A 19872-nucleotide genomic window follows, 5' to 3' on the forward strand; every position below is an offset into this window, starting at 1 on the left:
TCCATGCGATAGTTCCATGCGATAGTTCCATGCGATAGTTCCATGCGATAGTTCCATGCGATAGTTCCATGCGATAGTTCCATGCGATAGTTCCATGCGATAGTTCCATGCGATAGTTCCATGCGATAGTTCCATGCGATAGTTCCATGTGATAGTTCCATGCGATAGTTCCATGCGATAGTTCCATGCGATAGTTCCATGTGATAGTTCCATGCGATAGTTCCATGCGATAGTTCCATGTGATAGTTCCATGTGATAGTTCCATGCGATAGTTCCATGCGATAGTTCCATGCGATAGTTCCTGCGATAGTTCCATGCGATAGTTCCATGCGATAGTTCCATGTGATAGTTCCATGCGATAGTTCCATGCGATAGTTCCATGCGATAGTTCCATGCGATAGTTCCTGCGATAGTTCCATGTGATAGTACCATGCGATAGTTCCATGCGATAGTTCCATGCGATAGTTCCATGCGATAGTTCCATGCGATAGTTCCATGTGATAGTTCCATGCGATAGTTCCATGCGATAGTTCCATGCGATAGTCCATGCGATAGTTCCATGCGATAGTTCCATGCGATAGTTCCTGCGATAGTTCCATGCGATAGTTCCATGTGATAGTTCCATGCGATAGTTCCATGCGATAGTTCCATGCGATAGTCCATGCGATAGTTCCATGTGATAGTTCCATGCGATAGTTCCATGCGATAGTCCATGCGATAGTTCCATGCGATAGTTCCATGCGATAGTTCCATGTGATAGTTCCATGCGATAGTTCCATGCGATAGTTCCATGCGATAGTTCCATGCGATAGTCCATAAGATAGTTCCATGCGATAGTTCCATGCGATAGTTCCATGCGATAGTTCCATGCTATAGTTCCATGCGATAGTTCCATGCGATAGTTCCATGCGATAGTTCCATGCGATAGTTCCATGCTATAGTTCCATGCGATAGTTCCATGCGATAGTTCCTACGATATCAGCAGCCTAGATAAAACCAGGACGGTAATTATGGTCATTAGAGATCGTGTTCTCTGATTGGCTGGTGATACGGGAACTAACATTTTAGGGTTAACAGTCCCGTGGAAAGTATCGTAATTTACAATATCTGGATTTCATTCTCCTGGGCTGTATAGGAGACTCGAACTGTGGGCTCCACGCGTGTGTAGCTGAAGCTTGATCCACTCAGCTATGAGTGGCCTTAATAAGGAAAGGTTCCAGAAGCAATTATACTCCTTGTGATCCTGTGGTCCCGGGGTCGTTCCCGGGCGCCGGCGAGAAACTATGGGCAGAGTTTCATTCACCCTATGCCCCTGTTATCTAGCAGTAAAATAGGTACCTGGGTGTTAGTCGGCTGTCACGGGCTGCTTCCTGGGGGTGGAGGCCTGGTCGAAGACCGGGCCGCGGGGACACTGAAGCCCCGAAATCATCTCAAGATAACCTCAAGATAACTCCAGGTATGCTGGAATTATCATCTTCCCCTTGACTACTGATTATTATACAGACAGACTGATTATATACAGCGCCAAGGCAGAATGATTACGGATATACTCGAGATAATAAAACAGGAACTAATAGATAGTTCTATAAATAGATAGATAGAACTAATAGATAGGAACGAATAGATATATTTACCCTCTGAGGGAAGGGAATTATCAGGGGGGGAAATCGCCAAGCCATTACGACTATATAGCACTGGGAAGGGATCAGGATAAGGATTTTGGGATGGGACGAGGGGATAGGAACGGTGGCCCAAGCATTTAGACGGTCGGGGGATTGAACGCCGACCTGCTTGAAGTGATTCCGTCGCTCTACCGTCCAGCCCAAGTGGTTGGACCGAGCTGTTGTAGTGGTCAGGAGGAAGTTGACAACTCCAGCATAGCAGCAGTACAGTTGCTTTTGGAATCTTTCCTTATTAAGGCTATTCATAGCTGAGTGGATAGAGCATCTGCCTCACATGCGTGGGGTCCAAGGTTCGAGTCTCCTACAACCCAGGTAAATGAACTCCAAACATTGTTATACGTTTGGCGTTGTTAATAAATGTAACAACCTTAACTTAATGACAAACCTTAATAGAATTAAGGGAAAAAACAACTTCGGTGTTAAGATCTACTTAATTTCCCCTTTAAATTAGAGGGGAAAAGTGAGTTAAATAATATATATGTTGGGGGGTAAACTCCCTCGTCTCCCCTATCTCCATCCCCTGGCCAAGGAAACCTGAGGTCTGGAAGCCTCGTGTTGGGGGCCTCGTTGGAGGTCTGGAAGCCTCGTGTTGGGGGCCTCGTTGGAGGTCTGGAAGCCTAGTGTTGGGGGCCTCGTTGGAGGTCTGGAAGCCTCGTGTTGGGGGCCTCGTTGGAGGTCTGGAAGCCTAGTGTTGGGGGCCTCGTTGGAGGTCTGGAAGCCTCGTGTTGGGGGCCTCGTTGGAGGTCTGGAAGCCTCGTGTTGGGGGCCACGTTGGAGGTCTGGAAGCCTAGTGTTGGGGGCCTCGTTGGAGGTCTGGAAGCCTCGTGTTGGGGGCCTCGTTGGAGGTCTGGAAGCCTCGTGTTGGGGGCCACGTTGGAGGTCTGGAAGCCTAGTGTTGGGGGCCTCGTTGGAGGTCTGGAAGCCTAGTGCTGGGGGCCTCGTTGGAGGTCTGGAAGCCTAGTGTTGGGGGCCTCGTTGGAGGTCTGGAAGCCTAGTGTTGGGGGCCTCGTTGGAGGTCTGGAAGCCTCGTGTTGGGGGCCACGTTGGAGGTCTGGAAGCCTCGTGTTGGGGGCCTCGTTGGAGGTCTGGAAGCCTCGTGTTGGGGGCCACGTTGGAGGTCTGGAAGCCTCGTGTTGAGGGCCTCGTTGGAGGTCTGGAAGCCTCGTGTTGGGGGCCTCGTTGGAGGTCTGGAAGCCTCGCTATGAGGGCTTCGTTGGAGGTCTGGAAGCCTCGTGTTGGGGGCCTCGTTGGAGGTCTGGAAGCCTCGTGTTAAGGGCCTCGTTGGAGGTCTGGAAGCTTCGTGTTGAGGGCCACGTTGGAGGTCTGGAAGCCTCGTGTTGAGGGCCTCGTTGGAGGTCTGGAAGCCTCGTGTTGAGGGCCTCGTTGGAGGTCTGGAAGCCTCGCGTTGGGGGCCTCGTTGGAGGTCTGGAAGCCTCGCGTTGAGGGCCTCGTTGGAGGTCTGGAAGCCTCGTGTTGGGGGCCTCGTTGGAGGTCTGGAAGCCTCGCGTTGAGGGCCTCGTTGGAGGTCTGGAAGCCTCGTGTTGGGGGCCTCGTTGGAGGTCTGGAAGCCTCGTGTTGAGGGCCTCGTTGGAGGTCTGGAAGCCTCGCGTTGGGGGCCTCGTTGGAGGTCTGGAAGCCTCGCGTTGAGGGCCTCGTTGGGGGTCTGGAAGCCTCGTGTTGGAGGCCTCGTTGGAGGTCTGGAAGCCTCGTGTTGAGGGCCTCGTTGGAGGTCTGGAAGCCTCGCGTTGAGGGCTTCGTTGGAGGTCTGGAAGCCTCGCGTTGAGGGCTTCGTTGGAGGTCTGGAAGCCTCGTGTTGAGGGCCTCGTTGGAGGTCTGGAAGCCTCGCGTTGAGGGCCTCGTTGGAGGTCTGGAAGCCTCGTGTTGGGGGCCACGTTGGAGGTCTGGAAGCCTCGTGTTGGGGGCCTCGTTGGAGGTCTGGAAGCCTTGTGTTGAGGGCCTCGTTGGAGGTCTGGAAGCCTCGCGTTGAGGGCCACGTTGGAGGTTTCACTCATCACCCGCCGCTTCATTCATCAGGTGCAAATGATTACCTATGAGGGTGTAACCTTTATCCATGTCTAAAGTCCACGTTTTGCTAAGGTAATCCCTAGCATCTTCGGAGGCGGAGGGAAGGCTGGTATAAGTAGATAAAGGCAGCATTATATCTTTCGTGCAAGAGGAATAAGATATATACCCTGTCAATAGTACTCGGGGGAATCTTGCCTTGCGTTCTCATTGGCTGGCTGGACCATTATATATTATAGCTTTATCCTGGTCGTATATATGGTAGGATATACCCAGATGTGAGCTGAGATTTATAAGTGATTGGCAGTGTTCAATGGCAAGAGCTTCAGCTATGTCTTGTCTAGTTTTAAAATTATTTTAGAAGAAGGAAGAGAGAATGGCATGAAGGAAGTTAACGAAATACAAAGTCAAAGAAGGTTTGAGAGCTTGACATAGAGGCAAGGGGAGACAGAGAAGGAGAATTATGAAAGAGGAATAGAAGCCTGTATGATAGCTAGACCGGATGGAATAGAAGAGGAGAGGATGATATCTGAGGAGATACGGCAGCAGAGAGCAAGAGAGAGAGAGAGAGAGAGAGAGAGAGAGAGAGAGAGAGAGAGAGAGAGAGAGAGACAGAGAGAGAGAGAGAGACAGAGAGAGAGAGAGAGAGAGAGAGAGAGAGAGAGAGAGAGAGAGAGAGAGAGAGAGAGAGAGAGAGAGAGAGAGAGAGAGAGACAGAGAGAGAGACAGAGAGAGAGAGAGAGAGAGAGAGAGAGAGAGAGAGAGAGAGAGAGAGAGAGAGAGAGAGAGAGAGAGAGAGAAAGAGAGAGAGCAAGAGAGAGAGAGAGAGAGAGAGAGAGAGAGAGAGAGAGAGAGAGAGAGAGAGAGGAGGATAACAGAGAACCAAGAAAGGACAAAATGAGGATGAGATTTCTCCTGGGTGTGTCTGGAGAGCCTCAGTGGATCATGTTAGAGATTACCAATGTTTTGATGCTCCGCTGCCAGCCACTAGGAAAACAAGGTTCCAGCCACGACTGTAGGTGACACAACTATGTGTGTGTGTGTGTGTGTGTGTGTGTGTGTGTGTGTGTGTGTGTGTGTGTGTGTGTGTGTGTGTGTGTGCTGCTCTGGCTCTTTGGTCCCGCCTCTCAACCGTCAATCAACAGGTGTACAGGTTCCTGAGCCTATTGGGCTCTATCATATCTACACTTGAAACTGTGTATGGAGTCAGCCTCCACCACATCACTGCCTAATGCATTCCATCCGTTAACTACTCTGACACTGAAAAAGTTCTTTCTAACGTTTCTGTGGCTCATGTGGGTACTCAGTTTCCACCTGTGTCCCCTTGTTCGCGTCCCACCAGTGTTGAATAGTTTATCCTTGTTTACCCGGTCGATTCCTCTGAGGATTTTGTAGGTTGTGATCATGTCTTCCCTTACTCTTCTGTCTTCCAGTGTCGTAAGATGCATGTCCCGCAGCCTTTCCTCGTAACTCATGCCTCTTAGTTCTGGGACTAGTCTAGTGGCATCCCTTTGGACTTTTTCCAGCTTCGTCTTGTGCTTGACAAGGTACGGGCTCCATGCTGGGGCCGCATACTCCAGGATTGGTCTTACATACGTGGTATACAAGGTTCTGAATGATTCCTTACACAGGTTCCTGAACGCTGTTCTGATGTTAGCCAGCCTCGCATATGCCGCATACGTTATTCTTTTTATGTGGGCTTCAGGAGACAGGTTTGGTGTGATATCAACTCCTAGATCTTTCTCTCTGTCTGTTTCATTAAGTACTTCATCTCCTATTCTGTATCCTGTGTCTGGCCTCCTGTTTCCACTGCCTATTTTCATTACTTTGCATTTACTCGGGTTGAACTTCAACAGCCATTTGTTGGACCATTCACTCAGTCTGTCTAGGTCATCTTGCAGCCTCTTACTATGTGTGTGTGTGTGTGTGTGTGTATGTGTGTGTGTGTGTGTGTGTGTGTGTATTCACCTATTTGTACTCATCTATTTTTGCCTACAAGATCGGGACTTAGCTCATGGGCTCCTTGCCTTACAGCCACCAATTGCCTAATTCACCTTAAGGTTCACATAGACTGTCCCAAGATCGCAAGCCAGTTAGGCCAACTACTGATGACCTCTCGACCAACCACAACAGTTTCCTGACTCCCGGCTACTTGTTCGCTGCTAGGTGAACAGACGCTTCAGGTGAAAGTAAATGTCCCCCAACCTCTTCGTTCCTGGTTGGGGACAACCCAGGATCCTTACCTTACCTTTCTATTGATAGTTACCTAACCTTACCTAACCTAACCTTACCTTTCTATTGAGAGTTACCTAACCTTACCTAACCTAACTAACCTAACCTTACCTTTCTATTGATAGTTACCTAACCTAACCTAACCTAACCTTACCTTCCTATTGATAGTTACCTAACCTAACCTAACCTAACCTAACCTAACCTTACCTTTTTATTGAGAGTTACCTAACCTTACCTAACCTAACCTAACCTTACCTTTCTATTGATAGTTACCTAACCTAACCTAACCTAACCTAACCTAACCTAACCTAACCTAACCTAACCTTACCTTTCTATTGATAGTTACCTAACCTAACCTAACCTAACCTAACCTAACCTAACCTTACCTTTTTATTGAGAGTTACCTAACCTTACCTAACCTAACCTAACCTAACCTAACCTAACCTAACCTAACCTTACCTTTCTATTGAGAGTTACCTAACCTAACCTAACCTAACCTAACCTAACCTAACCTAACCTAACCTAACCTAACCTAACCTTACCTAACATACATTCCACAAGAGTAAATGTTTACCAAAAACACACATTAATTAGATGAGAGCATAAAGAGTGAGGCGAATGTGTACTTAATCTTCCTTAATGGGGACAAGTAGCCCGGGGCCGTCTCCTCCACACATGTGCTCCCTCTTAATACATTACTGCAGGTGTGTGTGCGTGTGTGTGTGTTGGTACACACCTGTTGGTGCTCCTTGTCGGCTTCTCCCTCTCCTCTTTCGTTGGTGAGTGAGTCTTTCTTGTTGCTTACAATCTCGCTGTTGTTTGTTCACACACACGCGCGCGCGCGCACACATACAAACACACACACACATACACATACACACATGCACACACACTCACACACACACACACACAGTCACACACACACACCCACACACACACACACACACATACACACACACACACACACACACACACACATACACACATACACACATATACACATACACACACATACACATACACACACACACACACACACACACACACACACACACACACACACACACACACACACACACACACACACACACACACACAGACACGCACACACGCGCACACACACACACGCACACACACACACACACACACACACACACACACACACGCACACACACACACACACACACACACACACACACATACACACACACACACACACACACACACACACATACACACACACACACACACACACACACACACACACACACACACACACACACACACACACACACACACACACAGATATTAGAAAGAACTTTTTTAGTGTCAGAGTGGTTGACAAATGGAATGCATTAGGCAGTGATGTGGTGGAGGCTGACTCCATACACAGCTTCAAGTGTAGATATGATAGAGCCCAATAGGCTCAGGAATCTGTACACCTGTTGATTGACGGTTGAGAGGCGCGACCAAAGAGCCAGAGCTCAACCCCCGCAAACACAACTAGGTGAGTACACACTCACACACACACACACACACACACACACACACACACACACACACACACACACACACATACACACACACGTATGTGTGTGAAAATGGATTCAGGAAATTGAGCATCAAGGTAATGTACTCAAACATTGATGGGATTACCAACAAAGCAAGTGAACTGGCAGAAAGGGCGCAGGAAGAAAACCCAGATGTAATAGGACTCAGAAACAAAATTGTCAGGAGTCATAACAAATGCTGTTTTTCCAAAGGACTTTTATAGAGTAAGAAAAGAGAGAGAGACGGGAGAGGAGGTGGAGGAGTGGCCCTGCTGATAAGGAAAGACTGGTGCTTTGAAGAGATGGAAATTCCGGGCTGCGACGGATTCAGAGATTACATAACAGGAACTATGACAATGGGTGGACCTAAGATAATAGTGACAGTCATTTACAACCCTCCCCTAAATGACAGAAGACCCAGACAGGAGTTTGATAGGAACAACATGGCAACCATTAACATAATAGAGAGAGCAGCTTCAGTTGCCTGCAGGAATGGCTCAAGACTCTTAATCATGGACGATTTCAGCCATGGAAAGATAGACTGGGAGAATGGGGGACCCACATGGAGGTGCAGATACGTGGCGAGCTAAACTCTTGCAAGTGGCAACAAGGAACTTTCTGAGCCAACATGTCAGGGAACCCACAAGAGTGAGAGGGAATGACGAAACAGCTAGACTCGACCTGATACTCACCTCAAATGACTCAGAAATAAGAGAAGTCAAATATGAAGTCCTCATAGGAATGAGTGACCACAGTGTACTGACCTTTGAGTATCTGGTGGAGGTAGGGATAACCTATCCTGGGATGGGATCGGAAGGGAAAAGACTAAATTACCGAAGAGGAAAATATGACGAGATGAGTAACTTCCTAATGGGAATACCATGGGAAACAAAACTCAGAGAGAAGACTGTACAGGATATGATGGATTATGTCACCCAGAAGTGCCAGGAAGCTGCAGACAGGTTTATCCCAGTCCAAAAAGTGAAAAATTAAAAGCAACAGAAGAATCCATGGTTCAATCAGGAATGTGCGGCAGTGAAGCAATTGAGTAAAGGAACATGGAGAAACTACAGGAATAACAGAACACCAGAGAGCAGGGAGAGATACCAGAGGGCCAGAAATGAGTACCTCAGAGTGAGGAGGGAAGCAGAGAGACAGTTTGAAAATGACATCGCGAGTAAAGCCAAGACCCAACCAAAGCTGCTCCACAGCCACTTCAGGAGGAAAACAGCAGTGAAGGAACAAGTGATGAAACTGAGAGAAGGGGAGAACAGATACACAGAGAATGACAAGGAGGTGTGTGAAGAACTCAACAAGAGATTCCAGGAGGTCTTCACAATAGAATAAGGAGAGGCCCCTGCACTAAATGAGGAGGCAAACCAAGCAGCCTTGGAGGAATTTGACCTCACCAGTGATGAGGTCAAAAGGTGTCTGCTGGAGCTGGATGTGTCAAAGGCTGTTGGGTCTGACAGAATCTCACCGTGGATACTAAAGGAAGGTGCAGAAGCACTAAGTGTGCCACTCTCTATGGTGTATAACAGGTCACTTTAAACGGGAGACTTACCAGAAAGCCAGAAAGTTGGAAGACAGCTAATGTAGTCCCAATATACAAAAAGGGTGACAGGCAAGAGGCACTGAACTACAGGCTAGTTTCCCTAACTTGTATACCATGCAAGGTGATGGTGAAGATCGCGAGGAAAAGGCTCGTAGAGCATCTGGAGGGAAACAGCTTTGTAACGCGCCACCAACATGGGTTCAGGGATGGTAAATCGTGCCTCACAGGCCTAATAGAATTCTAAGACCAAGCAACACAAATTAGGCAGGAAAGAGAAGGGTGGGCAGACTGCATTTTCTTGGACTGTCAGAAAGCCTTTGACACAGTACTTCACAAAAGGTTGTTACAAAAGTTGGAGCAGCAGGCAGGAGTAAAAGGGAAGGTGCTCCAGTGGATAAGGGAGTATCTAAGCAACAGGAAACAGCGAGTAACGGTGAGGGGGAAGACATCAGAGTGGCGAGATGTCACCAGCGGGGTCCCACAGGGCTCAGTACTCGGACCCATCCTGTTTCTAATATATGTAAACGATCTTCCAGAGGGTATAGACTCGTTCCTCTCGATGTTTGCTGATGATGCAAAAATTATGAGAAGAATCAAGACCGATGAAGATAGACAGAGACTACAGGACGACCTGGACAAACTGGAGGAATGGTCTAGAAAATGGCTGCTAAAGTTTAACTCAGGAAAGTGTAAAGTAATGAAATTAGGCGAAGGGAGCAGAAGGCTGAACACAAGGTACCATCTGGGAGGTGAAATCCTGCATAAGTCAAATAGAGAGAAAGATCTGGGGGTTGATATCACGCCGAACCTGTCCCCAGAGGCCCACATCAAAAGGATATCATCAGCGGCATATGCTAGACTGGCCAATATAAGAACTGCCTTCAGAAACTTGTGTAAAGAATCGTTCAGGACCCTGTATACCACTTATGTAAGACCAATCCTGGAGTATGCAGCTCCAGCCTAGATCCATACCTAGTTAAACAGAAGACGAAGTTAGAGAAGATTCAGAGGTATGCTACCAGACTTGTCCCGGAACTGAGAGGAATGAGTTACGAGGAAAGGCTAAGGGAGCTGAACCTCACATCCCTGGAAAACAGAAGAGTAAAGGGAGACATGATAACCACCTACAAAGTTCTCAGGGGAATTGACAGGGTGGACAAAGACATACTCTTTAGCACGGGTGGAACACGAACAAAGGGACACAGGTGGAAACTTAGTACCCAGATGAGCCACAGAGACGTTAGAAAGAATTTTTCAGTGTCAGAGTAGTTAACAAATGGAATGCATTAAGTAGTGTTGTGGTGGAGGCTGACTCCATACACAGTTTCAAGTGTAGATATGACAGAGCCCAGTAGGCTCAGGAATCTGTACACCAGTTGATTGACAGTTGAGAGGCGGGACCAAAGAGCCAGAGCTCAACCCCCGCAAACACAACTAGGTGAGTACAACTAGGTAAGTACACACACACACACACACACACACACACACACACACACACACACACACACACACACACACACACACACACACACACACACACACACACCAGTTGATTGACAGTTGAGAGGCGGGACCAAAGAGCCAGAGCTCCACCCCCGCAAGCACCAATAGTTGAGTACAAATACGTGAATACACACTAACCAGTGGAGTCCCACAGGGCTCCGTACTCGGACCTGTCCTGTTTCTGATATGCGTAAATGATCTTCCAGAAGGTATAGACTCATTCCTCTCAATGTTTGCTGACGACGCCAAAATTATGAGAAGGATTAAATGACAGAGGAGGACAGAAAGAGGCTACAGGATGACCTTGAGAGACTCAAGGAATGGTCCAATAAATGGCTACTAGAGTTAAACTTGAGCAAGTGCAAAGTGACGAAGACAGGCATAGGGCGCAGGAGGCCAAACACAAGGTACAGTACCATGCAATATGCAGGGCTGGGATAATACAGCACCATGCAGTATGCAGGGGTGTATAATACAGCACCATGCAGTAGGCAGGGGTGTATAATACAGCACCATGCAGTAGGCAGGGGTGTATAATACAGCACCATGCAGTATGCAGGGGTGTATAATACAGCACCATGCAGTATGCAGAGATGTATAATACAGCACCAGGCAGTATGCAGGGATGTATAATACAGTACCATGCAGTATGCAGAGATGTATAATACAGCACCATGCAGTATGCAGGGATGTATAATACAGTACCATGCAGTATGCAGAGATGTATAATACAGCAGTATGCAGAGATGTATAATACAGCACCAGGCAGTATGCAGGGATGTATAATACAGTACCATGCAGTATGCAGAGATGTATAATACAGCACCATGCAGTATGCAGGGTTGTATAATACAGTACCATGCAGTATGCAGAGATGTATAATACAGCACCATGCAGTATGCAGGGATGTATAATACAGTACCATGCAGTATGCAGAGATGTATAATACAGCACCATGCAGTATGCAGGGATGTATAATACAGTACCATGCAGTATGCAGAGATGTATAATACAGCACCATGCAGTATGCAGGGATGTATAATACAGCACCATGCAGTATGCAGAGATGTATAATACAGCACCATGCAGTATGCAGAGATGTCTAATACAGCACCATGCAGTATGCAGGGATGTATAATACAGTACCATGCAGTATGCAGAGATGTATAATACAGCACCATGCAGTATGCAGGGATGTATAATACAGCAGTATGCAGTATGCAGGGATGTATAATACAGCACCATGCAGTATGCAGAGATGTATAATACAGCAGTATGCAGGGATGTATAATACAGTACCATACAGTATGCAGAGATGTATAATACAGCAGTATGCAGGGATGTATAATACAGCAGTATGCAGAGATGTATAATACAGCAGTATGCACGGCCATTACATATATTCCATTTCAATCCATGAACTTAAAAAGGCACCTTTTTTTGTCCCTTAAAAGTTTGGTAAATAAACAAATCCCTCCACAACACTGAAACATAAATCCTGAACTGTTCATCTATTGTTCTCCTTCTCCATAATAAAAAAAAAAGTCTTTTGTGACAGCTCCTGCTTTTTTGGGGAGATATTTTCTCTTTCATTTTCTGTCCCTTTGAAGAGGTAAACAATTTCGCCGCATTTTACGGAGTACTTAAGAACAAGCGGTTAGTGACGTCATAACTACGTCATGAGTTGTGTGGCGCAGTGGGCTGCGTTATTGGCTCACAACCGAGAGTCCTGGGTTCGATGCGCGAGAGAGCAACCCGTTCTGCAAATTTAATAAGTCAATATTGACTTATTAAATATGTGCATAGGTGACATACTTAACATAATAGATACCCTTAAAAAGATTCATAGAAAACACCGACCTTACCTAACCTACTTAGTATGTTAAGATAAGCATCTTATTGCTTCGTAATTACAATTATTACCTAACCTATAATAGGTATAGGTTAAGTAATAATTGTAATTACGAAGCAATAAGATGCTTATCTTAAGATACTAACAAGGTTAGGTAAGGTCGGTGTTTTCTATGAATCTTTTTAAGGGTATCTATTATGTTTAGTATATCACCTATGCACATATTTAATAAGTCAATATTGACTTTACGAATTTGCGAGAACGGGTTGGAGAGAGACGGGTAGGGCTCGCAATATATTCCCTTCGCCTGGTGGCTGAGCTTATCTAATGGTCTAATGGATCCTGGGAGCTAGCTAACTGTTGTGGGTGGGGTTTGGTGTCAGATACGCGACGGTTCAAGTGGTTGGACACCATTGTTTTATTCTGATCTATCCCAGCTCCTTGTTCTCATATCCCAGCTCTTTGTCCCCATATCCCAGCTCCTTGTCTTCATATCCCAGCTCCTTGTCTTCATATCCCAGCTCCTTGTCCTCATATCCCAGCTCCTTGTCTTCATATCCCAGCTCCTTGTCTTCATATCCCAGCTCCTTGTCTTCATATTCCAGCTTCTTGTCCTCATATCCCAGCTCCTTGTCCTCATATCCCAGCTCCTTGTCCTCATATCCCAGCTCCTTGTCTTCATATCCCAGCTCCTTGTCCTCATATCCCAGCTCCTTGTCCTCATATCCCAGTTCCTTGTCCTCATATCCCAGCTCCTTGTCCTCATATCCCAGTTCCTTGTCCTCATATCCCAGCTCCTTGTCCTCATATCCCAGCTCCTTGTCCTCATATCCCAGCTCCTTGTCTTCATATCCCAGCTCCTTGTCCTCATATCCCAGCTCCTTGTCCTCATATCCCAGTTCCTTGTCCTCATATCCCAGTTCCTTGTCCTCATATCCCAGTTCCTTATCCTCATATCCCAGCTCCTTGTCCTCATATCCCAGCTCCTTGTCCTCATATCCCAGCTCTTTGTCCTCATATCCCAGCTCCTTGTCCTCATATCCCAGCTCCTTGTCTTCATATCCCAGCTCCTTGTCCTCATATCCCAGCTCCTTGTCCTCATATCCCAGCTCCTTGTCCTCATATCCCAACTCCTTGCTATATACGTCCTACCCATTCTGCTCTAATGCTTTCTCATAATTACTTACAATCGTTGAGGAGAGATCTTTAAGAAATTTATAATTATTTGAAAATTTTAAACACGGTACTCCAGTAATGTTCAGTTTCTTCAGGCAGCTGAAGAACTGAATGCTGGCTCGGGTTACCAGTATTAAAGATGCTGCCTAGAATGCTTACCTGATCAACCAGGCTGTGACTCATACGTCAGGCTGCGAGCAGCCGCGTCCAACAGCCTGGTTGATCAGTCCAGCAACCAGGAGGCCTGGTCGACGACCGGACCGCGGGGACGCTAAGCCCCGGAAGCACCTCAAGGTAACCTCAAGGTAGAATGCTTCCTCGCGAGGCATTGATTTTATTTAATAATTTGTTTAATCCAGTCGTGTAAAATTATTTTTTTGTTGAATCTAGTGCAAGACTGGAGGCTTCATATAATGGATTTATATTGAATGTATATATGTTAATGGCGTGGCAATAATATGTTTTGTTAATGGGGGAATTTCCACTCTAATCTCGTTTTCTTTGAATGAGAAACTAAGTTACTTTGCGTTAGTATTGGTTGATGGATTAATACAAGATCAGGAATGCAATTAGTTATATATTGTATTAAAGAATAGGTATATGGGGGTCAGTTTTTTCAGTCATTTATTTTCATACTTACCTTACTATTCTCTTTATAATTAACTTACCTTTCTCCTCATAATTACCTTAGCTTTCTCCTCATAATTACCTTAGCTTTCTCCTCATAATTACCTTAGCTTTCTCCTCATAATTACCTTAGCTTTCTCCTCATAATTACCTTACTATTATCTTTATAATTAACTTACCTTTCACCTCATAAATTACCTTAATTTCACTGTATTTAATAAGCGATATGACAGGACCATCAGCGTTAAGCATCACGCTATTGTCGACAGTGACGCTGGGTCCTGTGGAGACCTGTCACTGTCAGCAGTGACGCTGGGTCCTGTGGAGACCTGTCACTGTCAGCAGTGACGCTGGGTCCTGTGGAGACCTGTCACTGTCAACAGTGACGCTGGGTCCTGTGGAGACCTGTCACTGTCGACAGTGACGCTGGGTCCTGTGGAGACCTGCCACTGTCGACAGTGACACCGGGGTCCTGTAGAGACCAGTAACTGTCGACAGTGACGCTGGGTCCTGTGGAGACCAGTCACTGTCGACAGTGACGCTGGGTCCTGTGGAGACCAGTCACTGTTGACAATGACGCTGGGTCCTGTAGAGACCAGTCACTGTCAACAGTGACGCTGGGTCCTGTGGAGACCAGTCACTGTCGACAGTGACGCCGGGGTCCTGTAGAGACCAGTCACTGTCAACAGTGACGCTGGGTCCTGTGGAGACCAGTCACTGTCAACAGTGACGCTGGGTCCTGTGGAGACCAGTCACTGTCAACAGTGACGCTGGGTCCTGTGGAGACCAGTCACTGTCAACAGTGACGCTGGGTCCTGTGGAGACCTGCCACTGTCGACAGTGACGCTGGGTCCTGTGGAGACCTGCCACTGTCGACAGTGACGCTGGGTCCTGTGGAGACCTGCCACTGTCGACAGTGACACCGGGGTCCTGTAGAGACCAGTAACTGTCGACAGTGACGCTGGGTCCTGTGGAGACCAGTCACTGTCGACAGTGACGCTGGGTCCTGTGGAGACCAGTCACTGTTGACAATGACGCTGGGTCCTGTAGAGACCAGTCACTGTCAACAGTGACACTGGGTCCTGTGGAGACCAGTCACTGTCGACAGTGACGCCGGGGTCCTGTAGAGACCAGTCACTGTCGACAGTGACGCTGGGTCCTGTAGAGTCGGGCGTCTCAAGGCTTAAATTAAATTCCATTGCACGAGAAGACTAATCTTGTGAGGCGACCCTTTCACTTATGTTGTGGAGGGGGGTGTTGTGGAGGGTGGTGTTGTGGAGGGTGGTGTTGTGGAGGGTGGTGTTGTGGAGGGAGGTGTTGTGGAGGGTGGTGTTGTAGAGGGTGGTGTTGTGGAGGGAGGTGTTGTGGAGGGAGGTGTTGTGGAGGGTGGTGTTGTGGAGGGTGGTGTTGTGGAGGGTGGTGTTGTGGAGGGAGGTGTTGTGGAGGGTGGTGTTGTGGAGGGTGGTGTTGTGGAGGGTGGTGTTGTGGAGGGAGGTGTTGTGGAGGGTGTTGTGGAGGGTGGTGTTGTGGAGGGTGGTGTTGTGGAGGGTGGTGTTGTGGAGGGGGGGGTGTTGTGGAGGGTGTTGTGGAGGGTGGTGTTGTGGAGGGTGGTGTTGTGGAGGGAGGTGTTGTGGAGGGAGGTGTTGTGGAGGGTGGTGTTATGGAGGGAGGTGTTGTGGAGGGTGGTGTTGTGGAGGGGGGGGTGTTGTGGAGGGTGTTGTGGAGGGAGGTGTTGTGGAGGGTGGTGTTGTGGAGGGTGGTGTTATGGAGGGAGGTGTTGTGGAGGGTGGTGTTGTGGAGGGTGTTGTGGAGGGTGGTGTTGTGTAGGGTGTTGTGGAGGGAGGTGTTGTGGAGGGTGGTGTTGTGGAGGGTGTTGTGGAGGGTGGTGTTGTGGAGGGAGGTGTTGTGGAGGGTGGTGTTGTGGAGGGTGTTGTGGAGGGTGGTGTTGTGGAGGGTGGTGTTGTGGAGGGAGGTGTTGTGGAGGGTGGTGTTGTGGAGGGGGGGGGTGTTGTGGAGGGTGTTGTGGAGGGTGGTGTTGTGGAGGGTGTTGTGGAGGGAGGTGTTGTGGAGGGTGGTGTTGTGGAGGGTGGTGTTGTGGAGGGAGGTGTTGTGGAGGGAGGTGTTGTGGAGGGTGGTGTTGTGGAGGGTGTTGTGGAGGGTGTTGTGGAGGGTGTTGTGGAGGGAGGTGTTGTGGAGGGTGGTGTTGTGGAGGGTGGTGTTGTGGAGGGGGGTGTTGTGGAGGGTGGTGTTGTGGAGGGTGGTGTTGTGGAGGGAGGTGTTGTGGAGGGTGGTGTTGTGGAGGGAGGTGTTGTGGAGGGAGGTGTTGTGGAGGGTGGTGTTGTGGAGGGTGGTGTTGTGGAGGGTGTTGTGGAGGGTGGTGTTGTGGAGGGAGGTGTTGTGGAGGGAGGTGTTGTGGAGGGAGGTGTTGTGGAGGGTGGTGTTGTGGAGGGTGTTGTGGAGGGTGGTGTTGTGGAGGGTGGTGTTGTGGAGGGAGGTGTTGTGGAGGGTGGTGTTGTGGAGGGGGGGGGTGTTGTGGAGGGTGTTGTGGAGGGTGGTGTTGTGGAGGGTGTTGTGGAGGGAGGTGTTGTGGAGGGTGGTGTTGTGGAGGGTGGTGTTGTGGAGGGAGGTGTTGTGGAGGGAGGTGTTGTGGAGGGTGGTGTTGTGGAGGGTGGTGTTGTGGAGGGTGGTGTTGTGGAGGGTGGTGTTGTGGAGGGAGGTGTTGTGGAGGGTGTTGTGGAGGGTGGTGTTGTGGAGGGTGTTGTGGAGGGTGTTGTGGAGGGTGTTGTGGAGGGAGGTGTTGTGGAGGGTGGTGTTGTGGAGGGTGGTGTTGTGGAGGGGGGTGTTGTGGAGGGTGGTGTTGTGGAGGGTGGTGTTGTGGAGGGAGGTGTTGTGGAGGGTGGTGTTGTGGAGGGAGGTGTTGTGGAGGGAGGTGTTGTGGAGGGTGGTGTTGTGGAGGGTGGTGTTGTGGAGGGTGGTGTTGTGGAGGGGGGGGTGTTGTGGAGGGTGTTGTGGAGGGTGGTGTTGTGGAGGGTGGTGTTGTGGAGGGTGGTGTTGTGGAGGGAGGTGTTGTGGAGGGAGGTGTTGTGGAGGGTGGTGTTGTGGAGGGTGGTGTTGTGGAGGGTGGTGTTGTGGAGGGGGGGGTGTTGTGGAGGGTGTTGTGGAGGGGGGTGTTGTGGAGGGAGGTGTTGTGGAGGGTGGTGTTGTGGAGGGAGGTGTTGTGGAGGGTGGTGTTGTGGAGGGTGGTGTTGTGGAGGGGAGGTGTTGTGGAGGGAGGTGTTGTGGAGGGTGGTGTTGTGGAGGGTGGTGTTGTGGAGGGTGGTGTTGTGGAGGGTGGTGTTGTGGAGGGTGGTGTTGTGGAGGGGGGTGTTGTGGAGGGTGGTGTTGTGGAGGGTGGTGTTGTGGAGGGAGGTGTTGTGGAGGGTGGTGTTGTGGAGGGTGGTGTTGTGGAGGGTGGTGTTGTGGAGGGAGGTGTTGTGGAGGGTGGTGTTGTGGAGGGTGGTGTTGTGGAGGGAGGTGTTGTGGAGGGAGGTGTTGTGGAGGGTGGTGTTATGGAGGGAGGTGTTGTGGAGGGTGGTGTTGTGGAGGGAGGTGTTGTGGAGGGAGGTGTTGTGGAGGGTGGTGTTGTGGAGGGTGGTGTTGTGGAGGGTGGTGTTGTGGAGGGTGGTGTTGTGGAGGGTGGTGTTGTGGAGGGTGGTGTTGTGGAGGGTGGTGTTGTGGAGGGAGGTGTTGTGGAGGGAGGTGTTGTGGAGGGAGGTGTTGTGGAGGGAGGTGTTGTGGAGGGTGGTGTTGTGGAGGGAGGTGTTGTGGAGGGAGGTGTTGTGGAGGGTGGTGTTGTGGAGGGTGGTGTTGTGGAGGGTGGTGTTGTGGAGGGAGGTGTTGTGGAGGGTGGTGTTGTGGAGGGGGGTGTTGTGGAGGGTGGTGTTGTGGAGGGAGGTGTTGTGGAGGGAGGTGTTGTGGAGGGAGGTGTTGTGGAGGGGTGGTGTTGTGGAGGGTGGTGTTGTGGAGGGTGGTGTTGTGGAGGGTGGTGTTGTGGAGGGGGGTGTTGTGGAGGGTGGTGTTGTGGAGGGTGGTGTTGTGGAGGGGAGGTGTTGTGGAGGGAGGTGTTGTGGAGGGTGGTGTTGTGGAGGGTGGTGTTGTGGAGGGTGGTGTTGTGGAGGGTGGTGTTGTGGAGGGTGGTGTTGTGGAGGGTGGTGTTGTGGAGGGTGGTGTTGCGGAGGGAGGTGTTGTGGAGGGAGGTGTTGTGGAGGGAGGTGTTGTGGAGGGAGGTGTTGTGGAGGGTGGTGTTGTGGAGGGGGGTGTTGTGGAGGGAGGTGTTGTGGAGGGTGGTGTTGTGGAGGGGAGGTGTTGTGGAGGGAGGTGTTGTGGAGGGTGGTGTTGTGGAGGGTGGTGTTGTGGAGAGTGGTGTTGTGGAGGGTGGTGTTGTGGAGGGGAGGTGTTGTGGAGGGAGGTGTTGTGAAGGGTGGTGTTGTGGAGGGTGGTGTTGTGGAGGGTGGTGTTGTGGAGGGGAGGTGTTGTGGAGGGTGGTGTTGTGGAGGGAGGTGTTGTGGAGGGTGGTGTTGTGGAGGGAGGTGTTGTGGAGGGAGGTGTTGTGGAGGGTGGTGTTGTGGAGGGGAGATGTTGTGGAGGTGTATACACATACACTGTGTATATATACACACACATACACTGTGTATATAGGCTTGAAACACACACAAAGTGAGCTCCATCAACCAAGTGAAGTGCAGGTACAGGAGACAAGTAACTGCCACCTTTCATGAACGACTCCTCCATCGTCCAGTGTCACTGGGGCTGGCTGACCCCACCTGACCCCCGGGGTCATCTTACCTGACCCCTGGGGTCCTCCCACAAGACCCCTGGGGTCTCCTCACCTGACACCCCCCCCCCTTCCTGGGCTCACGACAACAGGAAACTAAATTCCTTGAAACAGAAAACTAATTTGAAGAAACATTTCATTTATTTGGGGAGTATAGGTTTGTTTTGTCCCCTCTGGTCTTAAGGAAATACCCCAAGGAACGCGGTTACTACACATTTTCTTTATATATATATATATATATATATATATATATATATATATATATATATATATATATATATATATATATATATATATATATATATATATATATATATATGTGTGTGTGTGTGTGTGTGTGTGTATATCACGAAAATAAACACGTGATTAAGAATGTGACAATGTCAGACCACGGAGGAAAATGAAACAGGAATTTCCTTAAAATATATATATATATATATATATATATATATATATATATATATATATATATATATATATATATATATATATATATATATATATATATATATATATATAAAGTTGTGAGGGTACCACCTTTGGTGCAAGTGTAGGGACCCATAGCCTCAGAGAAGAAAATAAAGAGTATTCAAAGAAGACTTATGGATTCTCACTGAACACTAATATTTTCTTCTCCTACTCCCCCCCCCCCTTCATTGTTTTGTATATACATATATATTTGTTTTATTTAAACTTTGTTATAAAAGAAGAGTTACATATTGGGTACAAAGATGGTTATCATAGGTTGTCGAGTTCCTCCAGCTCCTCCGATGGCGGGCAGGAACCCTGGATGCAGTGCGCATTTCCCCTCTGTATCGCCACGCTGAGGCGCTGGAAAAGAAAGCTGGCAGCTCTAGGGT

The 19872-nt window shown here is 48.8% G+C and overlaps 1 protein-coding gene across 1 annotated transcript; it reads right to left on the reverse strand.

Annotated features, from left to right (window-relative positions):
• Positions 1-2881: 2881 nt before the first annotated feature.
• LOC138355844 (uncharacterized) lies at positions 2882-3709 on the reverse strand. Its single transcript, XM_069311384.1, has one exon. It carries the CDS (start codon positions 3707-3709, stop codon positions 2882-2884), a length of 828 nt encoding a protein of 275 aa, XP_069167485.1.
• Positions 3710-19872: the final 16163 nt, after the last annotated feature.

The sequence above is a fragment of the Procambarus clarkii genome, chromosome 69, assembly GCF_040958095.1.
Source record: "Procambarus clarkii isolate CNS0578487 chromosome 69, FALCON_Pclarkii_2.0, whole genome shotgun sequence".
Lineage (NCBI taxonomy): Eukaryota > Metazoa > Arthropoda > Malacostraca > Decapoda > Cambaridae > Procambarus > Procambarus clarkii.